Below are 15,753 nucleotides of genomic sequence, written 5' to 3'. Positions count from 1 at the left end.
GAGGAGGAAAGGAAAGAGGGAGGGAGGGAAGGAAGGAAGGAATGAAGGAAAGGAAGGGGGTGAGGGAGGGAGGGAAGGAAGGAGGGAGGGAGGGGGGAGGGAGGAGGGAGGGAGGGAAGGAAGGAAGGAAAGGAAGGGGGTGAGGGAGAGAGGGAGGGAGGGAAGGAGGAGGGAGGGAGAGGGGAGGGAGGGAAGGAAGAAGACATCTTCAGACTGAGAAAGTACCACCAACGGAAAGAAGAACTTAAGGGTATAATTTAGAAGGAGAAAATTAGGTTCAAAAGAAAGGTCCGAGCTGCAAGAATGGATGGTCAGTAGAGAAAACGGCCAACATCTGGAAATCTCTATTCAGGCACTCTTTGAGTAAGACAAAAAGACAGTGGATAGTCAGGGTTATAAGGACAAGATGGAGCTTGGCTCAGTCATGATATTTAATTGCAAACAATACATCTACTCTGGCTAAGTTAAAGCAGAAAACACACTTATCAGTGAATATTGGGGAGCTCGGGCTCTGCGGATGCACCGGGTGTGGGGGCTGCGGGGGCTTCTCGGGTGAGAATGGGCGGCCCGACGGCTTGGGGACAGGGTCTCTCTGTGGAGCACACTGGCATTCTGAGAAGGAGGATTCTTTCTAGTTTACCGCTGACTGTCTAACATCCCTGGTCCACCCCCAGCACAGGTCAGCCCATGGCATTCTATCAACCCCAATACAAATACGTTCCTGCGGTTTTCCAGGGGAGGGTGGCACCATCTTGGGTCGAGAGCCACGGCTCAAGGTTACCCAGGAGAGGTTCTGCTGCATCTGCCTCGAAGAGCTGGACTCCTCGCCACTGGGCTTCCCGGAAGGCAGACTCCCCTGTGCCCGCTATCCGCTCACATGGACCACGCACAAATCCAACTCTGGTTATTGAGTGGGTGCCCCAGTGGAGTAGAAGCCTCCGTTACATGCCTGCCCCTAGCCATCTAGGTGATGGGAGACACTATTTTTACCACCAAGTCAGGAATCATATAATGCAGGCGATCGGGCAAGTGCAAGGAGATTTTTCAAAGATTTTTCAAAGTCTGCACAGGGAGCCTATCTCGTGCTTTCCAACATTAACAAAGGTGTGGCTGTTAGTTGCTCTCCTGGCTTTGTCACCCTGGACGGTAGCCGGCACCCTCGTCCCGCTCACAGTCCGGGCGGGGAGCCTCCTGGCTGGTCCGAGGGCAGGGCACCGGCGTGTCACGAACACCCTCTGTCTTTGTGATGCCTGCAGGACGCCTCCCTGTCCGTCCTGAGTGCGTCCTTAGTTCGAATGTATTGTCTCCTTTCAGGGTGGGCCAACGGTGCTGTTTGGGCCCTCTCCACGCTCCGGTTTCCGTCTGTGCACCCCTCAGCTGCCAAAAGTGACCGTGTCAAATCTCAGCCCCAGCTGTTGTGCATCTGTCCACTTTCCACTTCCGGGGTTTTGCCCTGTGTGTCTGGAGCTGCGGGCAGAGTGAGGGCCTGTCACTCTGAACTGCCCCTCTTTACCTTGCATGACACCCCCTCACAGGCCGCTCCGGCCCTGGGCCTGGTTCTGGCCATCGGAGGCCCGGGGCTGAGCCTCGTGGCCCCGGGCCCTCACGGATGATTCCAGGATGTGTGCTGTCTCGGGGCATTTGAAAAGTTTTCCTGGCCGGGCCCATGTTTGTGACATGTCCTGGGTTCTGGTCAATACCACGGACAGAGGACCCGGGCCGGCCACACTCACTCCATCCTGGGAGGCGGCAGAGCCTTCCGTCCTGGGCGAGGGGCCCTCAATCTCGAAGTGATTATGGACATGACTGAGCGCGAGTGACCGGCGTGGCCCCGCCCCAAATTACATCTCAATCAGTGTAAAAAGGCATTTGACATTTCCCTTGATTTATGTACTAACCTTTACATCCAGCCGCGCGGCTGCGATTGCCTTTTTCGGCTTCGAGGTGGCCGCTCCTCTGGGAGCGCTTCTCAGTGCCGAGCAGCTCCCTGAGACAGGCTCACCGTGGACACGCTTGGCGAGACCCCAGCCGCCACCTGCCCGGGGAGGAGACGTTCCCACAAGATCTGGGCCCTCACAGCTATCACTGCATGCCCGTGTCTCGGCACAGAAAGGATTGGAGAAGCCGCCAAGGTTGTGCCGATGCGATCAGGTCGTGAGGGTGGTGACAGAGCCGTGTGGCCCCAGTGACTGTGCGGCTGGGAGTGAGGGGGTGTGACGTCCCAGAGACCCCCACGGCCGCCTGCCCCACCTCTCACAGCCACCTGTCACTTGGAGGGTGGCTTTACGTGGAGGGTGTCACGCCCTCCCCGACACATCCATAGCACCCACACTCGGCACACTCGTGTGCACATGCACACAGGCACCAGCGAAACCTGCGCAGTTACCCATGCATGCACACTCACAGTGCACGTCTGCAGGGGCACACTCACCCAGAGCTCACAGGTACAAACTGGCAGACATGCACACCCAGCAGTCCCACTCACGCCAAGAATGCCACGTTGGTGAACTGACGGGAGGAGAAGCCCCTTCTGCTCCCAGGGGTCCAGGGCACCGGGACAGACAGGGCTGGGCATCACACCTGCCAGGCTAGAGGTCTGCAGCTGGTCCTGCACATGTGGTCTGAGCCAGACTCGGTGCAGCAAATGCCTCAGAGGTAAGCCCAGGGGCGGGGAGGGTGGGCAGTGAGTATGAGTTCAAGAGCACTGGAGAGTCGGTACCTCCTCAGCTCAGAGATGGGGCTGAAGGGGCGGAGGCTGAGCTGAGTGTCTGCACACACAGCCCTGATGGCTGGAGAGCTGCCCTCGTGTGGGGACACACGAGACACCGTGCCCAGTGCCCCCCACTGCTTCCCTCTCCAGCACGTTATTGCTGTGCTGGCTCTGAGCCTCTGGCACCCCCGCCCCGGCCCTGCACCTCCCAGCGGGCTGCCAGGTCAGTACGGTCCCGGCCTCAGCAGCAGGGCTCTGTCCAGCCCTCCCCGGGACAGAAGATGTGGCAGAGTTGTCTGCGCCCCTCCCCAGAGCTGTGAGTTGCAGACCAAGCCCCCAGCACGGAGCAGGCAGGCGGGCAGCGCAGGGGTCTGACCACCTGCAGGTGTGCCCTCTTGCAGCTGCCCCAGCAGCAGAGAGACCAGGACTATAGTTCCCAAACTCTGATGCATCAGGAAGTTTATGAGAATGCAGATCTCAGCGTCCTCCTCCGCTGTATCGATTCGGAACTTATAGGAGAACCTGCATTTCTTTCCTAGGCGGCTCAGACTCGGTGACCTGTAGACCAGGTTTCCACACTGTGCTTGAGCATGAGGCCTTTAAGCTGTTGTGTCTGTTTCACTGGTCATGATTCCACCACTAGGAATATATTTCTTGGGTTAAAGCATTTATTCTCCATAGTGGAGCAAATACTGAGACACTTTTGTATAAACCAGATTCCTTCAGTTGGGAGTGTTAGAATCACAAGTCACACTGCCTTGAGCTCAATAGAGTATTATTGGCATAGATAATTGGAAAGTAATGGCTTTAGGCATGGCTGGATCTAGGTGTTATCATGCTTTCAAGAATCTGTCTCTCCCCATCTTTTGGCTCTGCTTCTGGCTGTGCTATTTATTCTCCAACAGGCTTTTCTTAGGCAGTGGCAAGATGGCCACATACAGTCCCAGATTCACATTCCACCAGCCAGAGAGTGCTCTTTTCCCACCGTTCCAGCGGAGGCCCTGGGGCTGGGGTTATTCAGTTGTTTGGGGGTCATGTGACCCTCCCTGCACCAATGTCTGTGGCCAAGGGGAAGGGGTAATCTGACTGGGGAAGTCTGGATCCGTTCAAGGATGAGGGTTGCGCCAGGTAGCCATAGGTGGGAGGGTCTGTCCCCAAGGGAACAGGGTGGGGACAGCTGCAGCGACTGATTCCCGGTATGATCCACTGGGCAGAATAGACACTCTTCCGTTGCAGATGCAGACTCCTCTGAGCGCAGGGCTGCCTGTCCCTATGCTGGCTGCAGTGTGGGACCACCAGGGACACCCTGCTCGGGGAAGGTCCCATGCCCCTCGCTCTGCTCCTCCTGCTGAAGCCCAGGTGTCGGGGGCAAGCTCCAGAGGCAAGAAGAACAGGAGCCGGAGAAGCAGACCCAGAAAGAGCCAACACGGGACGTGAAGCCTCCAACCCAGGATAGCACTGCCGAGACCCACGGACCCACAGTCCAGCCACCCCTTGTCCCATAGGCTGTGACATGAGGCCCTCGGAGGGCTGTTGATGGGGGCACAGAGCCATGGAGGCCCATCTCTTCTCCTGGCCTCCATCTCTCATCTGTAGAATGGGGATCAATTGCCTGCTCCATCATTTGTTTGCTTCAAGCGCTGTGGGTAGTGCCTGGGAGGGTCCCTGGGCTCTAGGACTGGACTATGGGGTCCCTGAATGCTGGCCCTGATGGGGGCAGCTGCAGGTGGAGGGCAGGCATCCCCGGCAGCCCAGCCAGCTCAGGCTTACAAGCAGGGCGGACATGTCCACATTCCATGTTTGGAGCACTGGGCTCCTCAGGCTGGGCCTGGCTCAGCCCCCCACCCCAGCCCAGGCCACCACCTACAGGGGGGCGATGTCAGCCCTTTGTGACTGGGGAGCTGGAGGTTTGCCTGTCTGCCTCTCTGGGCTAACGTGAGACACCCAGCCAGTTTCCTGGATGACATCGGGCCAAGTCAGTTAATCTAAACAGAAAACAGTGGGGAAAAATTGTTCCCAGCTTTCCAGAAACTGCAGACACATGTGGCCTTCTTGTCTTCGTGTCTGGAACGTCCTGCTCTGTGGGCCCAAGACTTCTCAGGAGACAAGGACACGTCTGAGATGCACTTATCGAGGCGCCTGCCAAGTGCAGGATGAGCACGGGGCGGGGGGCAGGGGGCAGTGTGGCCTGGAGAGCTCCTGCCCCCTCTGCTCCATCATGTCCCTGCCTCTCTGGGGTGGGAGATGCCAGGGACCTTGGGAGCCCACGTGACCCGCCCTGAGCAGCGTGGCCCCGGCACATCTCTCCAAGGCTCTGCTTTCTCCTCTGTGCCCCCTTAGATGCTGGTTGCTCTGTACCTACCATCTGAGCATGGGCCAAATAGCTATGTCTGCCCGTGGGCGCTGGGAGCCTGGACAGAGGAGGGAATTTTGCAGCATGATTAGAAAGCCAAATAGGTTTTTATGAGGCCGTGAAGATGGAAAAGGCATTGTGGGAGAGAGAGAGCTACATGTGCCAGGGCGTGCTGGTGTGACAGCGGCAAGTAGATCCAGCCAGCAGCGCCCAGACTCCCATTTCCTCTCTGAGCCTGTCGATGAATGATACGACAGTGTGCATGTCCCATGCTGTGTGCCCTGTGCATGTGTGGAAGTGGCTGTGAGTGTGTGCATGTGTGCAAGCGCTCGTGAGTGTGTATGTGCACAAGCACCTGCGAGTGTGCATGTGTGCAAGCTCCCGTGAGTGTGTGCATGTGCCCATGAATGTGTGTGCAAACACCCATGAGTGTGTGCATGTGTCCGTGAGAGTGTGCATGTGTGCAAGTACCTGCAAGTGTGTGCACGCCCATGAGTGTGCTTCTGTGCAAGCACCTGTGAGTGTGTGCATGTGTCTGTGAGTGTGTGCAAGTGTGCAAGTGCTCGCGAGTGTGCATGTGTGCAAGCTCCCGTGAGTGTGTGCATGTGCCTGTGAGTGTGTGCGTGTGCCCATGAATGTGTGTGTGCAAACACCCATGAGTGTGTGCATGTGTCCGTGAGAGTGTGCATGTGTGCAAGCACCTGCAAGTGTGTGCATGTGCCTGTGTGTGCACACGCCCATGAGTGTGCTTGTGTGCAAGCACCCGTGAGTGTGTGCATGTGTCCGTGAGAGTGTGCAAGTGTGCAAGCACTCGTGAGTGTGCACGTGCAAACACCCATGAGTGTGTGCATGTGTGCAAGCTCCCGTGAGTGTGTGCATGTGCCCATGAATGTGTGTGCAAACACCTATGAGTGTGTGCATGTATCCATGAGAGTGTGCATGTGTGCAAGTACCTGCAAGTGTGTGCACGTGCCTGTGTGTGTGCACGCCCATGAGTGTGCTTGTGTGCAAGCACCTGTGAGTGTGTGCATGTGTCTGTGAGTGTGTGTAAGTGCTCGTGAGTGTGTATGTGCACAAGCACCTGCGAGTGTGCGTGTGTACAAGCTCCCGTGAGTGTGTGCATATGCCTGTGAGTGTGTGCATGTGCCCATGAATGTGTGTGCAAACACCCATGAGTGTGTGCATGTGTCCGTGAGAGTGTGCATGTGTGCAAGCACCTGCAAGTGTGTGCACGTGCCTGTGAGTGTGTGCATGTGCCCACGAGTGTGCATGTGTGAACGCGCTCGTGAGTGTGCATGTGTGCAAGCACCCGTGAGTGTGTGCACGTGCCCATGAATGTGCGTGTGTGCAAGCACCCGCGAGTGTGTGCATGTGTCCGTGAGAGTGTGCATGTGTGCAAGCACCTGCAAGTGTGTGCACGTGCCTGTGTGTGCACACGCCCATGAGTGTGCTTGTGTGCAAGCACCCGCGAATGTGTGCATGTGTCCGTGAGAGTGTGCAAGTGAGCAAGCGCTCGTGAGTGTGCACGTGCAAACACCCATGAGTGTGTGCATGTATGCAAGTGCCCGTGAGTGTGTGTGTGCGTATGCACGTGCATGATGGCCATCTCTGCCTCGTCCGCCTGTGAACGGCTGGGGTGGGAATCTGAGGGCCCAGATTTACACATGGCCATGGCTGCTCCAAGCTGTGGTCTCTCTCTGAGCCTCAGGGTCCCCCTTTGTCAGATCAGGGTGTCCTCTGCCCTCACCTCCCAGGATGCTGTCAGAGGCCACCAAAGAAAGATCCTCTTCCTTCCACAGAGTCTGGCAGAGGGCACATCTGCGTTAGTAAATCTCTCTCAGGTGTGGATGATACATGGGAGGTCAGGCCGCACGTGGGTCTCCACCCTCACCCAGCACCAGAATTTCCCTTGAACAGAGCTCTCCAGTCTGGGTGGTTCTGGCTCTTGTCTTATTGCACCTGCTTGGCTGACAGAGACAAAAGTGGCTTCTCCTGGACTTTCCCGGAATCCCTGCCGCGCAGGTGCACTCAGCCCGGACCGGTGTCACTGAGGGAGGCAGTGGGCTGTGCCACCACCCTGGCTCTGCTGCCCACCAGGTTCACACTGGCCCGGCCCTGCCACCCCGCCTTCTCGCTGGGGACAGAACTCCCTGCTCGTTGTCCTCCGGGGTTCCTGCCACTGGTGGCCACTTGCCTCTGTGGCCGGTAAAAAGGGGGTCTAAACCAGGAGCCACCGGGGCCCCGGCTCTAAGGTCATCCACGTTTGCTGAGCACTGCACAAGGCTCCACCACGCATGGGACTGGTGGCTCATCACGGGTGCCCTCGGAGGGACAGAGGCGGTGACACAACTCATGTCAGGAATGGATGTGACGCGCTGTCTACAACCGGATCCTTCCCATGAACCAATGTGAGAGGCAGCTGGTTTGACTCTGTTCCTCTTGCTCCAAACTCGGTGCAAATACCGTGGTGTCTCTCAAAGCCAGAAGCCGAGCAGCTCTGGAGGGTGAGGATAGGCAACTGAGGGGAGTCCTGGGCTCGCGGGGACCTGGGGACCAGCGGGAGTGCGTGGTGAGTGGTTGTTGGAGCACCTGACAGGCCACAGGGCGACCGACTGGGAGGCGCAGGGCTAGGGGTCAGGGCGGCGGCCTCCCGGCGGTGTGGACACCAACACAGCGCAGAGCGAAGTTACATCAGTTCAAATGTTGCCACTCAATTTCCTTTTCTTCGGAAACTGCGTGGCCGTGTGACCGTGCTTCATTATAAATCTAATTCTGCCGTCTCGGTTGGGCGAGCTCACATCAATGTGGACGGGGTCTGAAGTGGCCTAAAGCTGGGGAGATGTGGCCCCACGTGCAGCCAGCCACGGCGAGGCCTGACAGCACCTTCCGTTCCAGGAGCGAGTTTCTCCAGAAGAGCAAGCGCTCGGGTGAGACCCACCTGCATAAGATGTACTTGGTATTTTTAATGGGATGAAAACATTCAGTTTGCAAATGTTTATGGATTGCTAATTTGGCTGAATACAAAACCAAGTTACAGGTGATAGACAGCACATGCCCTTCTGCAGCTTCCTGCTGGAGTATTTGCTGACAGGGCTACACACCGGGCTCATCCCCATGGGGCAGGGAGCGGCAGTTCTCATGCCCCCTCCCCTAGAAGGCAGGGGCCGGGAAGATGAGGCTGCACGTGGGTCCACGCCCGCCTCAGTCCCGAATTGGAGCCCCTGGCACTTGCTCAGCGGTCAAATGGTGGCTGTAGCTTGGGGGTGGAGGGGTCCTGGAGTCTGATTCCATTTAACCTCCAGCCTAGAAGGTTGGCCTGGCTCAGCCTGGCATCCTGGGCACCTGGGTGGGGGAGGATGGACCGAGGACCTGCCTCTGCTCCCATGAGCTCTGGGAGGCCTCTCTGAGCCTCAGTCTCCTCCTCTGTAAAATGGAGCTGTGCGTCTGTCCCACCCCTGCCCTCAGCCGTCGTGGTGTGCAGCAGGTGCTGGGGGTGGGCATGTCTGCCCTCTCCTTGGCTGTCACTACATTATCCTCCTCTCTAGGGCATGAGCTAGAGGCACCCCGAGAAGAGGCAGGTGGGGGCAGGCTCCCAGAGAGTGTGGGGACGCTGGGCCCTGGCCCTGCACTCTCCCACCTCCCAGAGTGACACCCGGATATCACACTGCTGCCTGGCCAATGACCCTGGGGTCCTCTAGACAAACTGCTGACAGGTGTGGTCGGACCCCTGCGTTCAAACCCCACCGCACACCTCTGTCTGTCTCCCCCTGTGAAATGCAGAGAGTCAGATGACCCACTTAACGTGGCCTGAGGATCCTCAGAACAGGGCCTGGCCTGTGGGGAACCCTCAGCAAATACCAGCACCCTGCTGCCACTGTTGTCCCAGGTCGCCGTCTGGGCTGAACCCCTGACTGCCGGCTGGGGTCTGTGGGGTGAGCACAGCTGTCCTGTGCATGATGGGATGCCCTTCTGCCCCGTCCCCTAGGGGAACTTCTGGGCGTGCAGCATTACCGCATTCCTTACCTGTGTAGCTTGCCTGCCCTCCCCACCAGGGTCCCACCCCCAGGGGCCCTTTCCCATCCTCACACACACCCTGGGCGGACGTCCTCTGTGAGTGGGTTGTTGTGGGGCCTCCGCCTGGTCACTAAACCCTTGAGGACTTTCCTCCGCAGCACCACCTTCAGCCGCCCTTCCTCAGATGAGCACTCCTCTCTACCCCAGTGCTGTCCAGGGGGGCCGCCCCCTCGGACACCTGCGTGACTGAGTCCATGGCCTCGATGTAAAGCACTGGTCTCACTTCTGACAGGAGGCCCCCTGGTGTCAGCCTCCCCGCCCTGGGCTGAGTGGCCTCCTCCACTATCAGGGTCTCCCCGGTCCCGTTCTTGGTCTCACTGTTGTTGGGGCTGCGCCCACATGGCCCAGGGTCTGTCCTGGAGGGATTTCAGAGGGAGCCCATACCCTGCGGAGGCTCCTCCCTGGCCTTGTGCCCAGCTCAGTGCCAAGGGCCTCACTTCCCAATGGAGGGATGAGGCAGAGAGGGAAACGCTGCCCAACCCCCAGAGTGGGAGGCCAGAGTAGATTCACTGAGGAAGCTGCACATGTGGGGGAAGGAGAGCCCCTCGGCCCGACCCCTCCCACTCTGGAGGCTCCAGGTGGCCCCATCCCGGCCTGCCTGTGGGGAGGCAGGAAGCGGGCAGTGCCCAGGGCAGATGTGAGGTCCCAGGGAAGGAGCAGGGGCCCTGGGGGCTCTTCAAGGAAGGGAGGTGCCCAGAGGACTTGCCCAGCTTGGGGGAGCCGGTTTCTATGAGGCTTCTCATAGCCCAGAGCCAGTCCGTTCTCTGCCTCCCCCACGGGGTGTGAGCTGAGCAGAGCATTGGGGGTGGGTGGGAGACATGAGATGGGAGACATGGTCCATCTCAGCTAAGTCCCCAGGGGTTCTGTGTGTGGCCCATGCTACAGATGAAGAACCCAGGGCTCAAGTGGGCAGATGGCCTGTCTGAGGACATGCATCTGCAAGGCTCCCAGCCTGGTGCTGCTCCCTGCCCCTGCCTGGGAGGCCAGGACCATGGGTCCGAAGGCCTCCAAGGTCATTCTGGGTAGCTGACTGAGGCCTAGAAGATGCCAAGGAGGGCTGGTGCCAATAGGAGCTCTAGAAGACCCCTCTCACCCTCTGTACACTATCCTTGCTTGCATCACCCACCCAGCCAGGACCTGTGTCTTGGTTTCATGAGCACAGGATGGGACAGGTCAGGAAGAGACACTTGAGGACAAGAGCAGGAGACGTGCAGCGCGTGTCTGCCCCAGTAAGGGAGCCAGTATGGAGGCCACATTAACCAAGGTGAAGTGCCCAGAGCATGGGAGGTGATTGTCCTGTAGGAGTTCCACGTATCAGAAAGAACAGTGACAAACTGAGGCAAATGCAGGAGACGCACTTCAAACTTCAAAGGCTAAAGACATGGGTGTTTGTCTTGGACTTGGGGGCTGGGAGAGCATTTTCCCCTCCCTGTGCTTCCCTCCAGCCACACTGGCCTTCTGCAAGCCACCCCCACCCCCGCCGACTCCTTCCCCCTGCTCAGGGGTTCAGCTTACCACCCCCCACCTGGAATGCCCTTCCTCTTGGCACGCGGGCCCCTGCCTGTCCCTAGGGCCTCAACTTGAAGGTGGCCCTTGGAGGGTCCTGCCTATCCACCCTGTCTGAACTGGTTGTTGTGCCCCGAGTTGTCTGCTGTCTCAGCTCCCTGGGCGCAGGCTTCCTTCCCAGCCTCCTGGATATGTGAGGGCTCTATGCATGCTGCTGGGATGCAGGCTGGTCCATAATTGCACCCCAGAACCTAGCACTGGACTTATGGATGTTTGTTGAATGAATGAACACACAGCCCCAGAACCGCTCAATCAAGGAAGGAAGGAATTTGAAGAGAAACGAGGCCTTTTCTCTGCTTCCTGGGGGGGGGGGGGGAAGGCAGACCAAGGGCCAAAGAGTGGCTTGGTATGGAGGGCACTGCTGGCTAAGGGAGGCCTCTCTGGGGAGACACAGCGATGCTGGACCCCAGGGTCGGACGGGGCGGCAGGGGAGGGCATCATCCAGGACCCCTTTGTACTCATAGACCTGCTCGTGCTCCCATCCCGGGGTTCTCTCCCATCCACCCAAATGTGGTCTCCATTGGTCTCTGGCTGTGGTGGAGGGCCGAGGCCTGGCCAGCCGCTGTGAGGAAGGACATCCTCCCACGGAGTCTGGGTGAGGAAAAGCTCAGCCTGGATGCCGCCCAGCTGGGAACTTTGCTCTACACGATGGTGGTTTGCACACACCTCCGCTGAACTCCCGCACAGCAGCGCCTCCCAACTTTGTTAATGGAAACCCGGTGATCCGTAACCGTGTGGCAGACATCTGCTCGGGGGTAATGCGGTGGTAATGTACATATCAGTGATCAATCAGCGGATTTGCAAGAGAGGCATAAAGTATTTAATTAGACGTGTGCTGGGCGAGTCTGCGTGGTGGCGGTATTTGAATAGGTCAGAGCCGGCCCTCACCCCTGCAATGTTGTTTGGTATTAAATGCCACTCACTTGAAAGACTGGAAGACCTGCCTGAGTTGTGGGATATCACACGCTGGCAAATTGAAAATGTCCCTTCGCTTTTAAAAACATGATTGATATCCTTTGCAAAACAAATGTTATACCTCATAGTACACAGACCTCGCCTGCCTGGCGCCATCCCTTTGCTCGCCGGCAGCCAGTGAGCACCTGCCGCGGACCCTGTGCACAGGGGAGGGCGTGCTAACAGCCTGTCTGGTTGCCAGGACTCCTCTCCCCCTCCAAGGCTGGGGCTTCCAAAATTGCCCTCTTTTAGGACAGAGGAATTTTCTGTTCCATCAGGCTTTGCTCACCAGGACAAAAAGCGGGAATGCGGCTAGAACCCGAAAGATAAAAGGCAAATTTTATTTGTTTGATTGATAGCAGAAAAATATATCTTCAGATACTCTGTATGCCATCTACTTATGTATGATAAGTACCACCTGCACCACACCACCTACGTCATATCTACTATCATTTAAAACAATGCTTTTAGCTCAACTGGCAAAGGGATACGAATAACGGGAACACCGACAGACATCACACCTGCGATGCACACATGCACGAATGTGCAGACAGACACTCTGAGTCTGCATGAGCCATAGCTTGGAGGGCGTGTTAGCAGCCCAGCCCCAAAGCCACATGCCTGGGCCTTGGCCTGGGTCCACCTGCATGCGGGTCCCATCTGCAAAGTGGGGATGAGAAGTAATGCAACCATCAACCACGGCTGGTGTTCCTGCCATGGAGACAGCCCCTGTCTGGGCTCAGCAGGGTGCCTAGCGGGCAGTGAGGGCCCACCAATGTTGGGTGCTTTCCCAGCAAAGAGCTCGGGCATCTGGCATTTGCGAAGGAGAGACGTCCTCTGTGTTGCAGGCCTTAGTCCTTTCTCCGGAGGGCTGTTTGAGGCAGGGCTCCCCTCCTCCCATGAGGCTGACTGGCTGCCCCATGGGCAGGGCCTGGCCAGACCAAGAGAGTGATGGCGGGCAGGCAGTGGGCACATCACCACCAGCACTCATCTCTGGACTCGGGGATCAGGCATTTCACAACATTCATAAGTAACGGCCTTCTCCCCTTTTCTCAAAACGATTATGTCCAACCCAAGGAGGTATCTACAGGGTGGACGAATAATAATGCTGCAGTTTAATGAAATGTCAGCTTGTCTGAATCAGAAGCGAGCCAGTCTAAGTGAGTCTCTTGCATGGCTCTGTCTGTCTCCACCTCCTGCCTGCCTTCCTTTACCGGTCTGGGTTTTTCAGAGTCCAATAAAGCACAACCATGTAATTCCCAGTCGAGACAGTCAGCTTCCTTAGGTGTGTTTTTGTTGTTTATAAAATTAGCCAATCATTCTCACCTAGTGGATCAGATTAGGTGTAATCCATACTAATGTTCAAATTAAGTCATGGAAAGCAATTAACTCCGCAAAACTGGGCTGGTGAAAAATGATAAGGTTGGTCAAATAGTTTCACTGTGCATAATTGTGTTTTTTAAAATGCCCGTCTCCACGCAGTAATTAAATCATTTACATTTCAAATGGAGTGTACCCGCCCCTAATGCTCGTCATTGTGCACTCCCTAATTGTACACCTCACAGTGTAGCAGGGATCCATCAGCCGCCTGCTACGGAATGTCTGCCTCCTCGGGAAACCAGCTGGGTGGAACGTGCCCCAGTAGAAACGCACTCCCTGCTCAGAAGAACCAAGAAAAGTGTACTTTGCCCCATGTTGTCCCAAATTTGGACCCCTCCCTCCTCCCTCTTGCTCCTCCCTTCTTCCTGCCTTCTTTCCTATATAAAAAAGTGCACAGGATTTCTCAAGCAATCATCGGCTATTCTGTTCACAGCACAAGATGCACTTACTCTTTCGATCACATCATCCGTAGCAGGGCCACAGTCAAAAACCTCGGGGCGACATTCATGGGATCAACTGATATCTGACTTCACTGTTTGCACTTTATTAGTATCACTTTTAGCTCTAGGGAAGATGCCCACCCACTTCGCCAACTGTAGACTGAGCGTACTGGCCGCCTTCCAGGGTGTGGCTGTCTATGCAGCCAATTCTCAGATTACGGAGGGATGAAATGCTACCTTGGGTCTAAGTGAACGTGGCCCTAAACCTGTGTTCCTATTCCTCAGAGAAGGATCATTCAGTGAATCCAGAGCAAACGCTTCAGTCAAGCAGGACCCCGTGGGTCTTCTTGCAAGGGAACTTTCTCTGAAGGATGAAGCCCGAAGACTGACCTCCTGTCTCTCCAGCCCAGGGTGGTTTGCAGCACGGAGCAGGGACGTGTCTGTGGAAGTTAGTAGGATGTGGCAAAACTTTGCTTCTTGGCTCGAAGTGGGGTTGCAATCACCTGGAAGACCCCAGACTAACTGGGTGCCAGCCCTGGCTCATACTGTCCAAAGGTGGAGGTTCATTTGCTGGGTTTCCAGCCAGGGGTTTCTGCCCTCCTGGGGGCCGTAGGGATCCTTGAGCCCTGGAAAAGGGTCGGGCGAGGACAGGATGTAGTCAATGCTGAACTTGATGCCCCTGGGCTCCTCCTTCCCCGTGGCAGCGCAGCTAACAGGGGCCGGGGGCTGGCGGTGCGGGGCTGGCTCAGGCGGCCCCGGAGGCCCCTCCGCGCCCCCCGCCCTCGCCTCCCCCACCCCCTGCCGCTTGGGGCCACGGCGCCGGCGCCGCCGATAGTTGCCATTCTCGAAGAGGTCCAGCAGCGACTCGCAGCCGCCCGCGAACGTCCAGTAGTTGCCCTTGCCCTTCTCGTGGCCTTCCGTCCGAGGCACCTGTGGGAGAGGGAGGGGCTCTGCGAAGGGCTGGTTCCCGGTGCGCTCCTGCGCACCCCTCTCCGCATCTGGGCTCACTTAGGACGCCAGGACAAGCACTGGGCAGGTCCCTGTCCTTGCGGTGTGTGGCGTTGCTCATGGAGCAAGCTGGAGGCACTAAATTTGCTAAAAACGAACTTTCCAGCAACTGCTGCTGCAAAATCCTCCCCCGCCCCCAATCAAGGATGACTTGGCCCAGGAGCCCCCAGCTTGGGACACTCGGGGGCCATTCCGGGGAGCGGGGTGGCGGGCCGGGGCGGGGCTCACCTTGACAAAGCAGCTGTTGAGGGACAGGTTGTGGCGGATGGAGTTCTGCCAGGCGCGCTGGTTGGCTCGGTAGTAGGGGAACTTGCGCATGATGAAGTCGTAGATGCCGGACAGGGTCACCCTGCCTGAGGGGCTCTGCTGAATGGCCATGGCGATCAGCGCGATGTAGCTGCAAATAGGGGCGCATGGGGCCACGCGGGGCGGAGGAGGGGACGCTGTGGCGTCTGGAATCCCCTCCAGCCAGGAGCCCCTCTAGAAGCGCACAACTCCTCCGCCCCCAGGGCTCCGTGGTGTGTGGGAGGTGCCCGCGGGAAGGGGTTGTTTGGGAGCGTGAACCCTGGAGTTCCCCGCTCCCCGCTTCTGCCGAGACCCAAGAAGCTCATCTTCACACTTGGGAGTTTCCTCAGGGCAGTTGAGAGAACTTGCAGAGGAAGGTGTCCCTTCTCTGAATCCCACCCACCCCCCATCTCCGGAGAAGAAAGCCCTCCCTCCGTCCCAGGAGGTCCTTGAGGAGGAGGGTCCCCGGCCGGCAGGCTCCCACCACGCGCCCCGCGGTCACCTGTATGCGGGCCGCGTGAGCCGCTTCTCCTCGTCCGAGCTGCCGGCTGGGTAGTCGTCGGCGTCGTAATTGAAGCAATTGTAGGGATACTGTGAGCTGTCAAACATCTTGGCGCACCCAGTGCCCGCGGGGACCACCGCTGTCTTTGCCACCTCCTCCGCGCCGCCCGCCAGCCCGCCAGGTCTTTGCTGAGGTCCTCCGGGGCGCGGGCCAGCAGCGTCTGCACTGCGGGCTCTTCTACGCCCGAGCTGGGAACCTGGGCTTCTGGGGTCCCCCACCCGCGCCCACCCCCTTCTCTCGCATCCAATCCCAGCGCGGGGGAGGCCCCAGCCACCAGGAAAGCGGCTGAGGGGAGCCGAGCGGGGCTCTGGGTGACCCTCTGACCGCCTGCGGACCGAGGGAGGAGGGAATGGCGTGCTGGGTGGTCCGACAGGCGGGGCGCCACCCCCCCCCCCGCCCCGCCTCCTGCTCCCGCCCCGGT

The 15,753-nt window shown here is 58.1% G+C and overlaps 1 protein-coding gene across 1 annotated transcript; it reads right to left on the bottom strand.

Annotated features, from left to right (window-relative positions):
• Positions 1 to 13,601: 13,601 nt before the first annotated feature.
• Positions 13,602 to 15,379, bottom strand: FOXL3 (forkhead box L3). Its single transcript, XM_006748226.2, has 3 exons — positions 15,273 to 15,379; positions 14,714 to 14,882; positions 13,602 to 14,407 (listed from the first exon to the last, which is right to left on the bottom strand). Exons 1-3 carry the CDS (start codon positions 15,377 to 15,379, stop codon positions 14,018 to 14,020), a joined length of 666 nt encoding a protein of 221 aa, XP_006748289.1. The 3' UTR covers positions 13,602 to 14,017.
• Between the last annotated feature and the right edge of the window lie 374 nt (positions 15,380 to 15,753).

This window comes from Leptonychotes weddellii, chromosome 5 (assembly GCF_054177405.1).
Source record: "Leptonychotes weddellii isolate Sample4059 chromosome 5, ASM5417740v2, whole genome shotgun sequence".
NCBI classification, from domain to species: Eukaryota; Metazoa; Chordata; class Mammalia; order Carnivora; family Phocidae; genus Leptonychotes; species Leptonychotes weddellii.
Note: the sequence above shows the minus strand (reverse complement) of the source record. Positions and strands in the feature narration are given on the sequence as shown.

Coding starts and splice junctions, on each gene's coding strand:
- FOXL3 (XM_006748226.2), bottom strand. CDS start 15,379: ATGTTTGACAGCTCACAGTATCCCTACAATTGCTTCAATTACGACGCC. Junction 14,883..15,272: donor CTCACGCGGCCCGCATACAG/GTGACCGCGGGG, acceptor CCCTATTTGCAG/CTACATCGCGCTGATCGCCA. Junction 14,408..14,713: donor TCAACAGCTGCTTTGTCAAG/GTGAGCCCCGCC, acceptor CCTCTCCCACAG/GTGCCTCGGACGGAAGGCCA.